We start from the raw sequence: 18,829 nt of genomic DNA, 5'->3' as shown, positions 1-18,829 counted from the left end.
CAATATTCTGGAACAAATGTTTCTACAGAAACTTCTAATTGTGAGTACCAGAGTTGAACAGCTTCAACAGTTACCTATTCAGTAGAGGCAAAAAATGTGTTTTACAAATCATTTTATTAAATCAGTATTTACAGGCAGTTTTTTTAGGTTCTCGCTCAGGGCACATCAAACCCCGTAGATCTTTTCCCTGCCTCCCAGCTGGCTGTGTTTGTCATTACTGAGAGGACTACAAGAAGTCTCTTTACAGTATTTGAGGACTCCCCATGAAGTATTCATAGTTTTTTCACTCATAGAAAACAGGTCATCCTTAGGCACGAAAAAGGAGGCACTACCTGAATTGAGCCAATTTAAAACAAGACTTTCAGTTTCTATTTCAAAGCATTTTGATACACTGTGCATGCCTTAACAGGTCAGTTATGGCTAACCCATGACCACATCGAGGCTTATTGTGACATCACACTGAGAAAAACTATGAATATTCAGGGTAAAATGTTATTGAACACTCCAAATGAAAAATAGATGCTTGATTAACATTACCCTAGGTCAGATTATGAAACCTATTCTGGACCGTGTTAAACACATTGCTTTAGTATTTTGAGTGTCAAGTAATATCCCAGCTGAATGACCCAGAGACTTCAGACTAAACAAGACCCAAGGGAGTGGTGTTCCAACCTCTTCACAATAGTATACCATGGGTATAGTGGTGGGATTACAAGCAGAGAATCTAACCACCTGATAGACTTGGACTGGCATCCATTGCTTTCTTTCATACCAAACATCATGCATTCTTGGAACATTTGGGTACAAACTCAAGGGGCATGTGACCCCCCCCCCCCCCACACACGTTCACACATTGAACAGCATTACAGTATCTGTTTCAGATACTGACATGGGGATGTCTTCCCTTGCCCAATACCCTCCAGAGTCAGAGCATGTTTACAGGAAACATGGTTTGATTTAAAAAGGTACAAAACGCTATTACTTCCAGTGAAATACCAATTCCAAATCATTTGTAAATTAAATCTCTACTTTTCACAGGGAGGAATTTTGGTATACCTTGACTCTTGTTTTTACAAACACAAACTCACTCGATTGTAGTTTGTGCAGTAGTTGGCATGCGCCAATGGGCTCTACACACTTAATCAATCCCTACGACTTTACAATCATAGAACACCTCATTCGGTCTCTTCCACAAGCACCTGAGTTCCTACTTCAGTGAAGAACATTAAGAAATGAACACAGCTGACAGTGAATGATGGTTTACAAGCATCCGAAAAGGTACAGCAGTTAACTCATTCCCTATTTGGCCCAACCTGCCATTTCCTGCCAGTACAATCTGAAAAGATCGCGTTCAAATCAACCAATATTTACAGCATGATTTAAAAGTTGAAGGGTTGTAGTTTATTTGGATTAAAATACTGCTCCGACATTACTACCTATGTCATACAAAAAGGCAGAAAACTGCTTAAAATGGATTGAAATCCGCAATCTCGTGTCAATTCATAATTTTGTTCACTTTTTTTAAATTATTTTTCTCTTTTAGATAGAACTCAGTCCAAGGAAGACGCCAGAAAAGCTAAATAAAAAAAAAAAAGACAAATCGTAAACAGAACTGATCAGAAAACTAAACTTCCAAAAAACACACACCACCCTCAATTTAAAAACAAATGGCAAAGTAGATAATATTACCAATAATGTAAATCAAAAGAAAAAAAACTAAGTGGGACAACATTTGACAAATAAAAAAAATTGACCAGGCTGTATAGGCAGGGGATTTAGTGATATTTCTGTATTATTGCTAGGACAAGACGATGCCATTTGCCATCCATCCATTCATCCCTTTGCTGAGGACCAATCACTACTCCTCTCTTCGGTTTCTCTTCCTTCTCTGCCACAGGTAGTCTTTTTGCGAAGGTATCCATGACAAAAACACCCGTCATTCCCTTGGGTTTCCCACGGCAATGTGGTTGCCAGATGAGAAGAGAGAAGTAGAGAACTACCTGGGGTTAAGGTGTGGATATCGGTGGGGTTTCTTAAAGGGATCATCACAGTGAGCCGATTTCCAGAAAAATGTCCTTTATCACAGTGTCAGGGGTGGGCGGGGCGGAGAGAGAATGCGTTTTGTAAATGTATACAAAGTACCTCCATGCATTTGACGCCACCTCCCATCCCACCAACATTAAAAAGTGGGACTTGGGAGTAAGGGGATATGCATTTGTACTCACTGAAGGAAGTCCTTTTTCTTTATATAAATGCCCCTTTCCTAGGGGTCATTTGATATTCCTGTCCAGCCCTCTCTCTCCCCCATGGCTATATGGCCTCATGCCCTCTTATCTGTGCTGGCGGAAACCTTGTGTGCCATCAGGCCCTGCTGGTTGGCGGACTGCCTGATTGTTTGATCGTGACTCCTCTAAAGGATGAGCAGAGTTTGTGCGCCCTTGTCTGCAGCTGTGGTAGAAAAACAACACGTATGTGTGAACTGACATGCTTTCCATTCTCCAATCATTAAATGTTCCTTCACAGACAAATGGTTTTAACACACACTAACGTGCTTGTTCTCTGCATCGTAACAGCACTAACTGTGGATTACACGTCAAGATTTACAGCCCTAGCTCTGCTGACGACATGTGGTGAAACAGACCGATTTACCTTTCTGTGTTAGGCTTCTCTTGAGGCGACTCTTCGGGAGAGGCACTCCCCAATATTCTCTTTCTGGCCTCTGCGTACTCTGCCTCACGCTGAGCCAAGGACTTCACCTGCGGCGTGGGCCTGTTCTGGGATGAGGGGGACCCTAACGACCCGTTACTGGAGGGCCTCTTCAGGATGCGGATCTGGGGCGGGGGGGCCACGGGGAGGGAGTCCTCCTGGATCACAATGGCTGTCTTCAATGGCGAATGTGAAGTGTTGCTGCTGGACACCCTGTGATGCGGAGGGGGTCAGAGAGTGTTTGAGACGAATGGAACTTCGGACACGATGTTGTAAAAGTTTACTAAGGGGTTGTATATGTCTGTTGGTCGGTTAAGAGTTCTCTCTGATTAATAGTTTCAACTTTTTTCACTGCTTACCTCTCTTTCTGGCTGATCCTAAGCTTCTCTTCTAATCTTCTTTCCATTTCCTGCGTTTCATACAAAAAAGAATTATGAATGTCTGATCAGAACAAATGTAATCTGTTAGAGATGGGCTGGTGGTCAGGTGTAAAAGACTGGGAACTATGGTGAGTTGGATTCAATTTCAAGTTATTTATACATCAGGATGATAGTGCCAAGCCGTGGCAGAGCTCAACGTTGGGATGGGGGACACTTCCACCACTGAATAACTGGGGACAAAAACAATAGATCATCTATCCAAATGTATGATGGCTTATCGACGTTAGCTAAAATAATGATACAGAGAGATTATTCCCAAATCACATGTAGAACCCTTGGCCATCTGTAGAAAAACTCGATGTTGCTGAAAAATATTCGCTGTATTCATCTTTTTGGAGAGCTAATACAACCTTATTGGCAAGCTAAAGCGTACCATACTGCGTAGTTGAATGTCAACTCGTTCTCTTTAGTTCAAGTTGATCTGGACTACAGTACTGTTAAATTGCTCGTGTGTTGCTCGCTAGCTAACTTCATAGCTCTGTCTGGCGCTTTCATACCAAGTTGGCTGGTTAGGTAGTTAGCTAGATACAGTAGATAAGCTATCTCTACCTGCCTGTTGCCAGATCAGAGTCCCCCACGCCAGACAAACGAGCTATGCTACCGAACTGGCCATCGATTACAAGGTGTTTCACATACAGGATTAACTACTACTGCTCGATAGCAAAGCTAGCGCTAAAACTGGGCTAGCTAGTTAGAAGCTAGCTAGTTAGCCTGCTGTACATTTGAGCAAACCGCCAATACAAGTGAATTTAGACGCTAATACGCACCTCTAGCTATGTCTAAAAATAACATCGTCTCACTTGCCTTCCATTTCTGGCCCCGCTCACCAACCTCGTTAGCTAGCTAGTCTATGTAAGCTACTGAAATGTGTCTGCTACATAAGTACAAGTTAGCTACCTAGTAGGCCCAGTCTACATCCTGAAATAGAACTAGTCTATAGCTAGTCCCACGAGACGATCAAGTAACGTTTTTTAGCTAGCAAGATATCTACTAGCTAGCCACTATTCACATCATGTGAACTGACATTTGTACGGTAAAACATCTTAGTGACTTGTTTCCAAGATACATGGTACTTGAGACTTTCCAATTTAACAATTCTGATTAAAAAAAGACCGATGGGACGAAAGTGAAATTTACATGAAACGTTTCCATTTCAGGAAATAGTCTGAACCGACCGCTAACTGGCTACAATGATTTCAACCATGGCATGAGACGACTAAATGTGGTGACGTTGGTCAAAGCTGTCCAAACGGTTGTTTTTTTTAAGCTTGGAAAACTAGACTATACTATTCCCCTGTACACAGCTTAATTCTTACCCCACTGTCTGCGGCTTCCTCCCAACTTTCGGCAACCTCATCATCCATGTTTCATTCTTTCAGACACGCTGCTAGTGAGTTTGCTCTCGTGGGCTCCGTGCAAATCCGCCCCTTGCTTCACTGACATCATTATGAGACGGCAATGTAAGTAGACGAGCGTTGCCTAGCTTATCCTTAACTATAAATAGCTCCAACTCTTTATTATCTTATTTATGTGGCTACTGGTTAATTAAGTAACACATACAATGACAATTAAATGGCCATACATGCTCATGTCTACACAAACTACAGGTTAACCGATCAACATTATTATTAGAGCTAGTCTAGCTAGAGTGAAGTAGTTTGACTAGGTCAATAATACGGAGTTTCACATGACTGAACTTTCCAGCAAAGTTGCAACTCAAACTAATATAAAATGTCTGAAACCCATGTTTTACTAAGTGGAAAGTTTTGGCAACTACTCTGCCATAAACTCGATAAGGTGTCATGTGAGACAACGAATGTGTGAGTAAGTTTGTAATGTCTCATGAAGCAAAAACAGCGGAAACGGAAACAAACGTCTATCTAAACACGAAACCCGCATACGTCTGCTTTATAGCAAAAAATACGGCAATTGGCAACGACCCACAAAATAGATCAAATGGCAAACAATGATCAAACAAAGGTAAGCAGACAAGTAGCCTACTATGTGATACTACCAAGAGGACATGTCTGATCAAGTCCACATGGTGGTCATGTGGGAGGCGTAAATTAGCGAATAAGACACTATTCAATATGATAACCTTAAATGGGTAACCTCTGTTTATAAACTTGTTGTCCTAGCTACCAGTAAGAACCAAACCTACCAGTTTCTCAACCAATCTTATTCATACAAATCACAGTCAATCATCATACCTTGGGACGAGATTTAAGCTAATTGACCAAAATTATTGTTAACAGAATTAAAATAATTGACTAAAATCTGTTTTGCGACTGCTCAGCCGGAGTTAAGGACCCGTTCCTCTCTGAAAGAGATTCAAGGAATACCATTGTTAGAGCCAATCGTGACAAACTGGGACAGAGTTAAGAAATTCAAAGCATTCCCAGAGGACTTGCTAATTGCCACATATCCAAAAGCGGGTAAGGAAATGTAACAAACTAAAAGGAGATGAAACATATGCCATGAGTATAAGTTACAGCTTGTGTGATCAACTTTACACCAGGAACCACATGGACCCAGGAGATTGTGGATCTGATCCTCAATCATGGGGATGCAGACCAGGCCAGACGTGCACCGACACATGTTCGAATGCCTTTTCTAGAGATGACTGCCCCAAATCCAACTCTGTCTGGTCAGTGGTGTGTTATATCTGCAATGCCTATGTTAGCTTAGGTGTAGCATGGTTATGATGCTAGAAAATAAACATGGTTTTATAAAAAGGGCTCTCCCGCCCCTCCCTCATAGTCCAATCATGCATGATCTTATTTCTCACCTGTAGGGATTACACAGTTAGAGAAGATGGGACCACCTCGTGTCATCAAGACTCATCTTCCCATCCAGCTTGTTCCTAAAACATTCTGGGACGCAGGCTGCAAGGTGAGAGACGATATTCGACATACGCAGTACTCCTTCAGGAATGACATAACGATGCAGACAACAGCATATACATCAACTTAAACAACATGTTTATGTATCTGTTAAGATCATCTACGTGGCACGCAATGCTAAGGACAACGTGGTGTCATATTTTCATTTTGATCGGATGAATCTAGTTCAGCCAGAGCCCGGGCCATGGCCACAGTATCTGCACAAGTTCATGAAAGGACAGTGTGAGTTTTCCAAACACTTGATAACTTGACAGTGGCATAACTGGTTATGTCTCTTTGTTATATTTATTTCTTCAGATGTTTATAAATTATGTTATTTTGGTGCAGTAGGGTGGGGCTCCTGGTACGAGCATGTGAAAGGCTACTGGAGGGAAAGAGAAAACAAGCCAATCCTCTACCTTTTCTTTGAGGACATGAAGAAGGTAAAGTAGTATTTATTAGAATTTTTATGGAGAATTCAAAACAAACCTCTCTTTAAAGAAGAACATGACCATGTAAACAACTAAATAGTCAGCGATTTAAATAGTTCTGCTCTCTTCTGTTTGCTAATTAGGACCCTGCTAAGGAGATTCGTCGCATATCTGAATTCCTGGGACAGAACACATCAGATCAGCTGATTGACAACATCATGCAAATGACGACCTTTGCAGCCATGCGAGAAAACCCCATGGCCAACTACTCTACAATACCAGAGACCATCTTCGATCGTCAGGCATCAGAGTTCTTAAGGAAGGGTGAGTGTGTTGTTTTTGTGGGATTGTGAAGCTCAAGGGTTACACATATTTAATTGACCACATTTCATTCTGTGCGCTGTTGTGTGTTCACAGGAGAAGTCGGAGACTGGAAGAACCATTTTAGTTCACAGGAAAACAAAGTGTTTGAAGAACATTACAACACAATGATGGCTGATGTTGACATTCCATTTTGTTTCTCAGTTTAAGAACATTTTAGATGTGCATACTTTATTATGAAATCCTCAACAATCATCATGAATCAGTTATACGGTCTACCTCACAAATTGCACAAGCATACTCAATGAGCAACTAAATGTGATAATCTGTGTGAAGAGGGCATTGTCAAGTATTTTCTTTAAGTGAAAACTAAAACTATAATTCTATTAATATAAAGTAGGCTATCTACATTGCACTTACGAGAGCACCATTTTGACACTAAAGAATAGTCAGTCACAGCTCTATTCTACCCACTTGCTGCATTTTATCAACAAATGTTTCATGTCAAGACAGTTTAATGGAAATGAATGTCTATAATATTAACATTTTTCTATTTATTGATTTCTATATTTGAAAATGGTACAAGGAAATACTTCAATAATGATACTAATTTAGGCTACATGTTGACGTAATAATAAAATGTGAATTTTATGTAATGTAAAATGTATGCGTGGATGCTTTGTATTACTCCAGCACAGGTAGGCTATGTGAAATTTAGCAGCTTATAGAGTCGGCATGGCCATGGCCTCACTGGGATGACGCTGTCAAATGACCTTTGAAACAGAGCACAGATCAAGGATTGAACGCTGATTTAAAGTAGTATATGGACACAAGCAAACCCAGAGTTCTATCATTAGAGGATTCAAGAAAGTAAACCAGGTGTTCTCGACAAGCCAGCCTGTTGTTAGCTACTTGTAGTTTTGATTAGGCTATAGTTTAAATCGTTCGTTTTGTGTCGAATTTAAAACGAAACTCACGCACATCCAATAATAGCCTACGTCAAATGGTCAACCATTTCTTTGAAACTTGGACAGGCAGTAACAATGTTTTCATTTATAACATCGTTTCTCCCGAATTTACCGGAATGGCTTACGCTGGACGCAAATCCTCTGGAGAGTTTACTGCAAGGTGAGATTTTGTTGTAATACGATGCTCCAGGTGTGCTAACAATTGTTAACAAGCTGTCAGCAACTGTAAGCGCCGTGTGTCACAGGTGACGTCAATCCAATTTTGTTTTCTTATTCAGGAGTTGTGGGCGCATGTGGAATATCAATACTATGCAACCTGTTGAGAGTTCACTTGTTCTTGGAGTCAGAAAGGTCAGTTACTAATGTTCACACAAATACTGAGACACTTTCAATTTAGCCTATAAAGTTGGTCTATATTATGTTACCCTGGTTAGGTATAAACAATGATGGGATACATGCCCTACTAAAATCCCCTGCCAAGTGTACCAGACGCGTTTTACATTCATGTGCTTGATGACAGCCACGTCATTATCAGCATACTTTATTATCAACGATATAATTAGGCCTATTAGCCTTGCATGGCAATGGCCTCGTATAAAATAATCAAGCACTCGTCTTTCACGCTTTCCTTAGGAACGAGGACAGCAGTAAAGACACATCAAGCCAGAAGAAATCTAGCCATCAAGGCAATGTTACAAGTGGGATAGGTGGAACACTTCAGTTTTGGTTCCTGACAGGAATAATCTCTGTTGTGGGCTCTCGAGTAACCTCCCTTGTGGTTTTGGAATTTACCCTCAGAGCAGTCTCTGCTTGGTTCACTGCTGGGTCTGTGAGTACGTTGTATGTTTTATAATTGGAATATCACGTTTTAAAATGTCAGTCATCTTTCAACAAACTTTTAATTTCCCGCTGCAGGAGTCAAGTACGTTTCTGCGGCAACAGCTCGTTCAGTGCCAATTCTCTCTTGGCTGTGCGCTCAGCTGCAGTCTCCACTTTCTCCACGAGGGGGCGGCGCAACGCTGGCTCTGCTTGCTTCTGGCTGCAGCATTGAGCTCTTACATGGCCAAGCAAGCGGTGCGCCTGCATCTCCATGTCAGGAGACTGTACAGACTCCACAGCTCTCAGCGCTACTGCGGAGTGTGCATTTCGCTCTTGTCATCGGGCAGCTCTGTTCTACCATCTCTAAACAAGGCCCTTGTGATCACGTTCACAGTTGCTGCAGTGGCTGCCATATCGGTTATCAATAAACACTTCCTCTCTGCTACAGAAGCACTCAGGTTCTGGACACCACTGACTATCTGCTACACACTGCTGGTAGTGTACATGCAAGGTGAGAGACTGATAACTGCACAAAAAAAAAAATCAAACTGTAGCCCAAATGATGAAAGCAGTGCTGTGTAGGCTTGAAGTCAGGCTGTTAGGGGACAGAACATTGGAGGTAGGCCTATTTAGATACCAGTTCTTGACTGAAGTAGTTCCTGTGATGTTTAACACGTACCTCTTTTAGACAGCCTAGTATTTAAAGATAAAGACTTCATAGGGGACCATCAAAACTAATGCCAACCCTGCTTCTCTCAGAGGAACAGCACCGCCAGTCCAGTGGGCAGGCTGTTCTCAATACAGTGGGGGTGCGTCTTGGGGGGTTAATGGTGCTGATGCTGACTATCGGGCGATGGGCAGATGTTTTCCACATATTCATGTGCTTCCTGGGCGAAGCAGGCTGTCTGATTCCCACCACAGATCTCCTGGATGATACACCACAGGTGAGCATGAAGGGCCCATTCTGTCACAAATCAGTTAGTTTCCTCCAGGATCACAATGTCTCTTATTGAGAGACTTGTTGCTTTTGTTGGTTTGTTAAAACTGTCTTAAAATTATTGTACTCGCCGTGAAATATATATTATTGTTGCTTGCTTTTTTCCACAGGTACACTCTTGCACTTTTGTGGTTCTTGCTGTTTAATTGTAACTTGTCTAACTACATGCTCTTATTGTTCTTCCCTTTGGGATTTATTTGGTTTTCACAATGTATGCTTCATGTTTGGCTACCCGCAATGTTTGGGGCCATCTCGTTTGGAATGATTAGTGACCTATGCACTTTTGTAAAACTCTCTTGGAAGTTGCTTTGGATAAAAGCGTCTGCTAAATGCATAAATGTAAATCACTGCCTGCTAATTAAGTGGTATAATTCTATTGTTTTTTCATTTTCTGTGTGTGTGTAGGAAGATGAGCAGTTTTCGAGACCGGACACTGAGAACTGGAGGATCCAAAAGACCACAAGCCACAAGAGATAACTATATGAGCTCAGCCTATTGGTTTATTTTTTTATTCAATGTGAGGCACATATCCTATTAACTGTACACAGTGGGCTACACGTTTGTCGTATGTGAATATAAAGGAAAAACATTTAATACATGTGTTGAAGCCTAAAAACAAAGTACATCTGCAAACCTTAATAATATGGCAATTTTACTAGCCAAACATTAAAGAACTGAGTTGGAGCTACCAGCTCAATTCCCTGCACGCTGTCCTCACATTGGTTCTGATGCTGTGTGTACTCCCTGGCTCACCTATAGGCTTTGGTTTATTGTTCTTCTCTGATGAGTGTGTGACAATGTAAGCTACTTCAAGAGCTTTGCAACACAGATCTTTATCAAATAAAGACTTGTAATTATTCACAGCAATTAGCTATGTAATGAACATCATTGTTTGTAGTCCATCCGTTTTTTTAGGAGGGGGGGGGGCGGTGGCCTTAAAACTACTACGTAGCCTCTAGTCTCATTTTATAACCGCCTTGAGTGTTCTAGACTGCGAGACTGTTTGAATTGAAGTGGGCAAAATGGCTGACATGTTACTAGGTCTTGATTCCAAAAATGTAATGAATGAATCCCATATTTTATGGAAAATATGGCTTTTGTGTTTAATGGCATATGGAAGCCTTTCAATCACTATACATGCAGATAGTTATTTAACCCACAGAGTTACAGATGGACAACAAACACTTTTCCAGTGTTTAGCAATAAGACGTTTTGCGTGTAAAATTGTAGATTTAAATAGATAAAGTAAAAGCTAGATGTCCTGTGTGTATACAATTCAGCTAATTACCCAGTACAGGTATTGTTATGTAACCTCACAAGGAAAATTCTACAGCACAAAAGAAATGGCTTTGCTATTCAAGGAAAAAAATAATAATCTGTGTTCAATCAGACACAACAGCCCTCAGAGATCTGAATTGTGTTGTAATACGATGCTCCTGCTGTTCTAACAACTGTTAACAATCTGTCAGAAACTGTAAGGGTCACAGGTGATGTCAAACCAATTTAGTTTTCTTATTCAAAGTCAAAGTGAACTTTATTGTCAATCAGACCATGCAACAAGTAGTTACACAGACGATCGAAATTGCGTTTCTCCATACTCCAAATGTGCAGTAATACAACATTTTAACATTTGACAAACTCGTGCAAACAGACATCAAAAGGTTAAAAAAACAACATATAAGTTAAAAACGACATATAGGAGTAAAGTGCAAAGTTCAGGAGTTGCGGGCGCATGTGTAATATCAATACTATGCAATCTGTTGAGAATTCACCTGTTCTTGGAGTCAGAAAGGTCGGTTACTAATGACCCTCGTCTAAACAGCTCCCTCAGTGTGTATGGCTCCTCCCCCTAAACAGCTCCCTCTCAGTGTGTATGGCTCCTCCCCCTTAAACAGCTCCCTCTCAGTGTGTATGGCTCCTCCCCCTTAAACAGCTCCCTCTCAGTGTGTATGGCTCCTCCCCCTTAAACAGCTCCCTCTCAGTGTGTATGGCTCCTCCCCCTTAAACAGCTCCCTCTCAGTGTGTATGGCTGCCCCCCCCCCCCCCCCCCCCCCTCCTAGACGTAGTATCGCTGTACGACTCGCTCTGACAACACATGCAATGACATTAGCTTTATTCAGAGTTTGTAAAATAGATTTTATTTGGAGACAAGCATTTCATGTATTATAGGTAAGCAAATTAAACATTAAAATAACCAAATTAGGTGATATATACTACTGTAGGGCAACATGATTGCTGGGAAAAAAATATTTAACTTTCAAATCATTATATACATTTGGTCAATAAAACAAAATGTTTGCAACTATCATTTTTGCAACTACTAGTTAACCATCAGCTCTCTCACAGACCCAGGAGGTGGTATAATTACATGAGATGTCGTTCCATGTCAGGGGAGGAGTGGCCCATGGCAATGTGGAGAATATACCACAGTCCGAACTAAACTTTCTCCAGTAATTGTCAGGAATACCGGGCAGCCAGAACCTACAGGGTTAAATAACAACACACCCAGACAGTCACACACTGAGGTCCACTTCAGGGTCATACAGTACGAGAAGTCTTCCTGAACATGTCGAGTTAGATCTGTATATAAATACTAGATATGATTGGCATTGGTGAACTAGGGGAGTCAGGTGGCTGATTGGTTAGGGAAGCGGGCTAGTAATCAGAAGGTTGCCAGTTCGATTCCCGGCCGTGCAAAATGACGTTGTGTCCTTGGGCAAGGCACTTCACCCTACTTGCCTCGGGGGGTATGTCCCTGTACTTACTGTAAGTCGCTCTGGATAAGAGTGTCTACTAAATGTAAATGTAATGTAAAACTTATTAGGCAATTGGTTCTTATTATCTAACTAACTATCTTACTAACACACCATGCAAACTCATTTATGAAAAACGAAACAATCTTAAAGCATTGAAGAAATGTTTTGTTATGAGTCTACAGACTACAGAAAGAGTGGTTTTCTTACAGTGGTGAAGTCAGTGGTGTTCCATCCACCCAGATCCAGGTCCCTTCTGTTACTGTGTCAGTCATACCAATCCACGCACCCTTGGTGAGGTTATTCAGGAATAACTGTCATGGAGAAGGGTTCAGAGCAGTTTTATTACCCTGATCAACCCTGATCAAACATTTCTGGTATGACTTTCTTACTTTCCATCTTTCTCTCATCATCACATGCTTGTTTAATACAAATAACAAGGAAATGCAATGAGAGGGGAGTACAGATTTGCATCTACCCTCATCTCTCTCTCTTTCTTTTTTTTTTCTCTCTCCCTCTCCCTCTCCCTCTCCCTCTCCCTCTCCCTCTCCTCTCTCTCTCTCTCTCTCTCTCTCTCTCTCTCTCTCTCTCTCTCTCTCTCTCTCTCTCTCACCTGTTCCTCTAGGCTGTTTATGATCACCAGGTCTGCTCCTCTCCCTCTACAGTCCTGTCTGCTGGCAGCCCAGTTCTTCTTCTCAGTAGAGACATAGTAACATCTACAACCAAACTTCAGCCAGCCATCAGGACAAGTGACCTCTGAAAACACGACAGAGAACATGTTTCCTATTGGCTTATTTCAGACCTAGTAACAGAACAGCTGCAGCCAAGCCTCCTCCATCCATTGTTACTCGCTGCAACACTGAACAGATGATTAATTGCAAATGCCAAACTTCCTCAAGTCTTTACATAAAATATCTCAGTTCATATTTATAGACATATTTTCAAAAAGTATACAACCAACACCAACATATTAAAACAGTCCTTAAACTCACCACTTAGCCTCCTCTTAAGGTCATCTCTCTCCACAGTAGTGTTGAAATCTGTTCAAGAGAGAGACCCTTAACTTTACACACAACATGTTACCGTCATAAACAAACGTCTCCAAGGTATTATTTTTTAATATGAAAACCATATGAAAGACATTGTACACCAGAGATGACATCTGATAACAGAGATTGTATCATGATGTTAGAGAGACTCACAGATGACTCCCAGTGCTGTGACCCAAGCCAGCAGGAGAACACACAGCACCCCTAGACACGCTGCTGCAGGTTTATAGCGACTCCTCTCTGAAACTGTGGACACACACAGTCAAGACGTGTGTGTTAGTGTGAGTGTACATGCACACATATGCACATACACATGCAAACACACACACATGCAAACACACACACACATGCAAACACAAATGTTTTATGTTTGAGTGTAGTTTCTGTTCAATTGCTGCCTAACATTTAATGACAGTATATTGTATTTTCAAATGATAGTGTTTAAACCCTAAAAATATAAAAAGATGTGTTCATTATCAATAATTTACAACAATAGAGTTGTTTACACATGGCACCTGTTTATTCACTTTTATAGTGGATCAACCCTAACCTAGACATAGAGGCCTCTGAAACTTACAGTAAATTACCTACTTCTTGTCTGGTGTGTGTGCGTGTGTGTACTGTACCTGCTTCTTGTCTGGTGTGTGTGTACAGTACCTGCTCCTGAACTGGACTGTGTGTGTGTTTAACTCTACCTGCTTCTTGTCTGGTGTGTGTGTGTGTTTGTGTACTGTACCTGCTCCTTGTCCAGTACTTGGGATAACCGTAGCCGTGTCTCTGATATCAGGATTGCCACAATTTACATGTTTGTCGACACCCTCTTCCTCAGCACTTGTCCCTCCAGTGTTGACCTGATTCTTTGGTTCAAAGGTAATATTGTCGTAGACACGGTCTCCAGACATCTCCATGTTGACTGAGTCAAGGTGACCTCTCTCTCTGTCTGTCTGTCTGTCTGTCTGTCTGTCTGTCTCTCTCTCTCTCTGCTGTGTCTTGATATGAGAGTCTTTGTGTGGCTGGTGGATTAATATGTGAAAATCCCAGAATATTGTACAGTGTATTATTTTACATATCATATCAGGAAGCTACACAAGAGGGAATGTCATTATGGAAATGATCAACAGAAGTATTTCCTGAAAGTTATTTCAAGTGTTCTGTTTAAAGGCCTTTAAGACCAGTTTTGCTTAGTCATAATTTGCATGTCTTTTCTTCATCCAGTGAAGTGTTGAGTGTGTGTGTGAGAGAGTGTGTAGTGTGTGTAAGAATGTGTGATGCAGTATATGTAACATTGCTTTTGAGGTATTAGTACGTTATGAAGTACGTTTTTGAAAATAAGTTAGCTTTTCAGTCATTTAATGAATGTAAAACATACAATGACATTAGCTTTATTCAGAGTTTGTAAACTTGATTTTATTTGGAGACAAACATTTAATTTATTATAGGTAAGCAAATGAAACATTAAAATAGCCAAATTAGGTGATATATACTGTAGGGCAACAGGACTAACTGGTCTGTAGCTGGTCTCTCTCCACAGTAGCCATGATTCTTTGTTTGTTATTGTTCAACATGAGAGAGGGAGGGAGAGAGGAAGGGGGAGAGAGAGAGGAAGGGGGAGAGAGAGAGAGCAACAGAGACAGCGATATTAACTTGGGTGTGTTTGAAGGCTGGGGACGCTGCAGGGTGAACCAGGACTGTCCTGGACGAGGAGGAATATCAATGTTGCAAACAGCTGGCAGGAGTCCTTATGTGCTTTAGAAGAGACAGGCTTCGTCTTCCAAACACACACACACATGCACAAGTCTCTACTGCTTGACCTTGAAGTATAGAACATCCGGAGAGGAGACGGAGAAGAGAAAAGAGAAGAAAGGAGAGAAGAAGAGAGGGGAAGAGAGGAGTGAGTGGAACGGCCACTGCTGGACCTTGTCCCAGGAGGATCCATCTCTTTCCAGCAGCCTGCCTCCCCCCCCCCCCACACACATGTGAGAAGGGGAGGGACCTGGGGAGGAGGGGACACACGTATACACACTCATGGTTATTTAGAGTTATTGTGTGTTTGTGTGTGTTGATTTAGAATCATTTACATCTGTTTTCCTTTGTGTAATCAACTGTTACAAAATCTCTCTCTCTTTCTCTTTCACTCTTACTCGCTCTCTCTCTCAATCTTGAGGAACTACAGGTAATCTCAGGATGTGCCGTTACATTGAATCAGGTTTACCCAAAGTACTCAACGTTCTTCTTCTTCCACGGTGCAGGATGACTCATCTCACTCCCCAGAAGAAGAGGGGAAGTGGTGGAGTACGGCGCCATCTGGTGGCCACACCGATGAACCGACAGAAGGAGTACCTTCTCTGTTAATATGCAAGATTCAGTATTCTGAAGCAATTAATTTGTTTTTAAGAGTACGGAAGATCGTAAGACTGATGGACACTCATACATCAAAATCTATTTACAAATAAATAAATAAACAGCTGTTTAAACAATTCTCTCTTGGCAGTGTGCTCAGCTGCAGTCTCCACTTTCTCCACGAGGGGGCGGCGCAACGCTGGCTCTGCTTGCGTCGAGCTGCAGCATTGAGCTCTTACATGGCCAAGCAAGCGGTGCGCCGTCATCTCCATGTCAGGAGACTGTACAGACTCCACAGCTCTCAGCGCTACTGCGGAGTGTGCATTTCGCTCTTGTCATCGGGCAGCTCTGTTCTACCATCTCTAAACAAGGCCCTTGTGATCACGTTCACAGTTGCTGCAGTGGCTGCCATATCGGTTATCAATAAACACTTCCTCTCTGCACTCAGGTTCTGGACATCTGCTACACACTGCTGGTAGTGTACATGCAAGGTGAGAGACTGATAACTGCGCAAAACATTTCAAACTTTAGCCCAAATGATAAAAGCAGTGCTGTGGGAAAGTCAGGCTGTTAGGGGACAGAAAATTGGACGTAGGCCTATATAGGTAGCAGTTCTTGACTGAAGTAGATCCTGTGATGTTTAACACGTACCTCTTTTAGACAGCCTAGTATTTAAAGATAAAGACTTCATAGGGGACCATCAAAACTAATGCCAACCCTGCTTCTCTCAGAGGAACAGCACCGCCAGTCCAGTGGGCAGGCTGTTCTCAATACAGTGGGGGTGCGTCTTGGGGGGTTAATGGTGCTGATGCTGACTATCGGGCGCTGGGCAGATGTTTTCCACATATTCATGTGCTTCCTGGGCGAAGCAGGCTGTCTGATTCCCACCACAGATCTCCTGGATGATACACCACAGGTGAGCATGAAGGGCCCATTCTGTCACAAATCACTGCCTGCTAATTAAGTGGTATAATTCTATTGTTTTTTCATTTTCTGTGTGTGTGTAGGAAGATGAGCAGTTTTCGAGACCGGACACTGAGAACTGGAGGATCCAAAAGACCACAAGCCACAAGAGATAACTATCTGAGCTCAGCCTACTATTAGTTTATTTTTTATTCAAAGTGAGGCACATATCCTATTAACTGTACAGTGGGCTACACGTTTGTCGTATGTGAATATAAATGAAAAAAAAAATACATTTGTTGAAACCTAAAAACAAAGTACATCTGCAAACTTTAATAATATAGCAATCTACTAGCCAAACACACAAACATTAAAGAAATGAGTTGGAGCTACCAGCTCAATTCCCTGCAAGCCGTCCTCACATTGGTTCTGATGCTGTGTGTACTCCCTGGCTCACCTATAGGCTTTGGTTTATTGTTCTTCTCTGATGAGTGTGTGACAATGTAAGCTACTTCAAGAGCTTTGCAACACAGATCTTTATAAAATAAAGACTTGCAATTATTCACAGCAATTAGCTATGTAATGAACATCATTGTTTGTAGTCCATCCGTTTTAGGGGGGGGGGGGGGGGGGGCGGTGGCCTAAAACTACTACGTAGCCTCTAGTCTCATTTTATAACCGCCTTGAGTGTTCTAGAGAGCAAGACTGCTTGAATTGAAGTGGGCAAAATGGCTGACAACAAATGTTAATGCTTGCAAAATCACAAAATGGCGTTATACAAAGAACAATAAGTCGATATCAATGCGAATACAATCTATTGATTGAATAGTCTACTTGATAGACACATGGATTTACAAATGATTGGCATAATGTGCTCTATCAAAAATGTTCTGTAGCCTATGCGAAGTAATATAGTTTGCTGGAACAGTAACCATGAAATATGTCGTGTAGTCTACCGACAAAATGCATAATAGGGTAACTTTATACCAAAAATATATATAATTCACGGAACGCCCTAAGGCTTTAAGTAGTCTAGCAATTTCTACCTCATTCGTCTCCTGGCACACTTTTTTTTTGTAACCAGCCAAGAAAGATTCATACTGTGGTATATTTTAAGTAACTGTGAATTAAGCTATGTTTTCATTATCCCACTTGTGTAGACTACTTCCCCGTTTATTCCTTCCACGGCAAGAAATAGTAGTGGGGTCTACAAAGACATCCATAATAATCCAGAAGAGCATTACCAAGAAACGAATTTAGTTATCAAGTAATTCCAAAGTGTTTGCTTTAGTAGAAGATTGTACTATCCAAAGGGTAATGGCAGACTTTATTGAGTAGTTCCTTTTAAATCAGAAGAAAGATTTCGATTCGATGAAACAAGACCATTTCCAAGAGGTTCCATCAATCATGAAACTACGATATAGATTTTAATGCGTCTACATTACTTCTCCTGAAAAAATACCAGTTTCTTTGTTTCTTTTTTCCAGAATTGTCTGTTGCTCAGTGGCCAGTCATAGGGGTTTCAATCGCATGCGCTTTCTAGCTTGTTTGTTGGGTTCCTTTTACCGCATTGTAGCGCATGCGTACATTGATTGTGGGCAATGCTCCCTCTGAATGCCATTATTCAAACCGCTTTGTTAACCCTTAATCGGTGTTCTTTACATTGGATTAACAGCCAATATCTACATTGCTGAGAAAATATTCAAAGATTTAGTGGTGATGGGTTGATTTTGATCAGTAGTAATCCGTTTTTTGTCTTATCTACCTTTGACTGAAGATGTCCATCTTGGACTTTTGGACTTTGCCTGTTATGTGCAGTTAATTATTAAACAGAGGGCAAATTACAAGACTTAATATTACCTGGGAAATTCTTACCAACCTGCTCAGGCCATCGCGCAGGCCCTCCATCGTAGACCTACGTTAAATCGAAACAATTATAATGAAATATGACACATATGACATGTTGTTTTGTTTGTTATAGAGTTCACTGTTATTGACATTGACCGTGTTGCGTTCACAGTAGTCTACTATCCACAAAGATCTCGGGTCTAATTCCTTCTTTCCTCAATGCTATTCATTGTTGGTAGGACTAATCAATAGATTTGAACAATTAGGCACGTCACTTAGGCTACTGTCATAAAAAACTATACGTCCATAGAAAAATACATAGGCTATGAATGATTAATATACAGGCTAGGCCTATAGACTAGCCACATAGGC

The 18,829-nt window shown here is 41.4% G+C and overlaps 5 protein-coding genes across 7 annotated transcripts; 3 read left to right on the top strand and 2 right to left on the bottom strand.

Annotated features, from left to right (window-relative positions):
* Positions 1-95: 95 nt before the first annotated feature.
* szrd1 (SUZ RNA binding domain containing 1) lies at positions 96-4,916 on the bottom strand. The gene is made up of 4 exons (XM_062460030.1): positions 4,463-4,916; positions 3,066-3,115; positions 2,650-2,919; positions 96-2,448 (listed from the first exon to the last, which is right to left on the bottom strand). The coding sequence occupies exons 1-4, from the start codon at positions 4,508-4,510 to the stop codon at positions 2,331-2,333; spliced, it is 486 nt and encodes a 161-aa protein (XP_062316014.1). The 5' UTR covers positions 4,511-4,916; the 3' UTR covers positions 96-2,330.
* A 45-nt stretch (positions 4,917-4,961) lies between these two features.
* sult1st5 (sulfotransferase family 1, cytosolic sulfotransferase 5) lies at positions 4,962-7,374 on the top strand. Of its 2 annotated transcripts, none has more exons than XM_062460029.1 (8): positions 4,962-5,126; positions 5,443-5,581; positions 5,665-5,793; positions 5,941-6,038; positions 6,145-6,271; positions 6,380-6,471; positions 6,603-6,783; positions 6,877-7,374. In XM_062460029.1, exons 1-8 carry the CDS (start codon positions 5,103-5,105, stop codon positions 6,987-6,989), a joined length of 903 nt encoding a protein of 300 aa, XP_062316013.1. In that variant the 5' UTR covers positions 4,962-5,102; the 3' UTR covers positions 6,990-7,374. The 2 variants fall into 2 exon arrangements, with proteins under 2 accessions (XP_062316013.1, XP_062316012.1); XM_062460028.1 differs by having other exon boundaries at positions 6,377-6,471; positions 6,877-7,373.
* A 107-nt stretch (positions 7,375-7,481) lies between these two features.
* LOC134019298 (transmembrane protein 82-like) lies at positions 7,482-10,455 on the top strand. Of its 2 annotated transcripts, XM_062460027.1 has the most exons (7): positions 7,482-7,908; positions 8,027-8,099; positions 8,382-8,577; positions 8,664-9,078; positions 9,327-9,511; positions 9,970-10,081; positions 10,113-10,455. In XM_062460027.1, the coding sequence occupies exons 1-6, from the start codon at positions 7,824-7,826 to the stop codon at positions 10,039-10,041; spliced, it is 1,026 nt and encodes a 341-aa protein (XP_062316011.1). In that variant the 5' UTR covers positions 7,482-7,823; the 3' UTR covers positions 10,042-10,081; positions 10,113-10,455. The 2 variants fall into 2 exon arrangements, with proteins under 2 accessions (XP_062316011.1, XP_062316010.1); XM_062460026.1 differs by having other exon boundaries at positions 7,484-7,908; positions 9,970-10,455.
* A 1,259-nt stretch (positions 10,456-11,714) lies between these two features.
* On the bottom strand, positions 11,715-14,332 carry LOC134019296 (C-type lectin domain family 4 member E-like). The gene is made up of 6 exons (XM_062460024.1): positions 14,103-14,332; positions 13,520-13,612; positions 13,310-13,357; positions 12,931-13,073; positions 12,528-12,631; positions 11,715-12,045 (listed from the first exon to the last, which is right to left on the bottom strand). Exons 1-6 carry the CDS (start codon positions 14,272-14,274, stop codon positions 11,889-11,891), a joined length of 717 nt encoding a protein of 238 aa, XP_062316008.1. The 5' UTR covers positions 14,275-14,332; the 3' UTR covers positions 11,715-11,888.
* A 1,726-nt stretch (positions 14,333-16,058) lies between these two features.
* Positions 16,059-17,198, top strand: LOC134019297 (transmembrane protein 82-like). Its single transcript, XM_062460025.1, has 3 exons — positions 16,059-16,197; positions 16,438-16,622; positions 16,714-17,198. Exons 1-3 carry the CDS (start codon positions 16,191-16,193, stop codon positions 16,783-16,785), a joined length of 264 nt encoding a protein of 87 aa, XP_062316009.1. The 5' UTR covers positions 16,059-16,190; the 3' UTR covers positions 16,786-17,198.
* The last annotated feature ends 1,631 nt before the right edge of the window (positions 17,199-18,829 follow it).

This window comes from Osmerus eperlanus, chromosome 4 (assembly GCF_963692335.1).
Source record: "Osmerus eperlanus chromosome 4, fOsmEpe2.1, whole genome shotgun sequence".
In the NCBI taxonomy this organism is placed as follows: domain Eukaryota; kingdom Metazoa; phylum Chordata; class Actinopteri; order Osmeriformes; family Osmeridae; genus Osmerus; species Osmerus eperlanus.
Note: the sequence above shows the minus strand (reverse complement) of the source record. Positions and strands in the feature narration are given on the sequence as shown.

Bases quoted from the DNA above. Each gene is read 5' to 3' on its own strand.
- szrd1 (XM_062460030.1), bottom strand. From the start codon at position 4,510: ATGGATGATGAGGTTGCCGAAAGTTGGGAGGAAGCCGCAGACAGTGGG. The intron at 3,116-4,462 runs GTAAGAATTAAG...TATGAAACGCAG, and splicing joins AGGAAGCCGCAGACAGTGGG to GAAATGGAAAGAAGATTAGA. The intron at 2,449-2,649 runs GTAAATCGGTCT...TTTCTACCACAG, and splicing joins GAGAAGCCTAACACAGAAAG to CTGCAGACAAGGGCGCACAA.
- sult1st5 (XM_062460028.1), top strand. From the start codon at position 5,103: ATGGCAAACAATGATCAAACAAAG. The intron at 5,582-5,664 runs GTAAGGAAATGT...ACTTTACACCAG, and splicing joins TGCCACATATCCAAAAGCGG to GAACCACATGGACCCAGGAG. The intron at 6,472-6,602 runs GTAAAGTAGTAT...TTTGCTAATTAG, and splicing joins TCTTTGAGGACATGAAGAAG to GACCCTGCTAAGGAGATTCG.
- LOC134019298 (XM_062460027.1), top strand. From the start codon at position 7,824: ATGTTTTCATTTATAACATCGTTTCTCCCGAATTTACCGGAATGGCTT. The intron at 8,100-8,381 runs GTCAGTTACTAA...CGCTTTCCTTAG, and splicing joins TTGTTCTTGGAGTCAGAAAG to GAACGAGGACAGCAGTAAAG. The intron at 8,578-8,663 runs GTGAGTACGTTG...TTCCCGCTGCAG, and splicing joins CTTGGTTCACTGCTGGGTCT to GAGTCAAGTACGTTTCTGCG.
- LOC134019296 (XM_062460024.1), bottom strand. From the start codon at position 14,274: ATGGAGATGTCTGGAGACCGTGTCTACGACAATATTACCTTTGAACCA. The intron at 13,613-14,102 runs GTACAGTACACA...GTGTGTCCACAG, and splicing joins AAGTACTGGACAAGGAGCAG to TTTCAGAGAGGAGTCGCTAT. The intron at 13,358-13,519 runs GTGAGTCTCTCT...TCTCTTGAACAG, and splicing joins CACAGCACTGGGAGTCATCT to ATTTCAACACTACTGTGGAG.
- LOC134019297 (XM_062460025.1), top strand. The intron at 16,623-16,713 runs GTGAGCATGAAG...GTGTGTGTGTAG, and splicing joins TCCTGGATGATACACCACAG to GAAGATGAGCAGTTTTCGAG.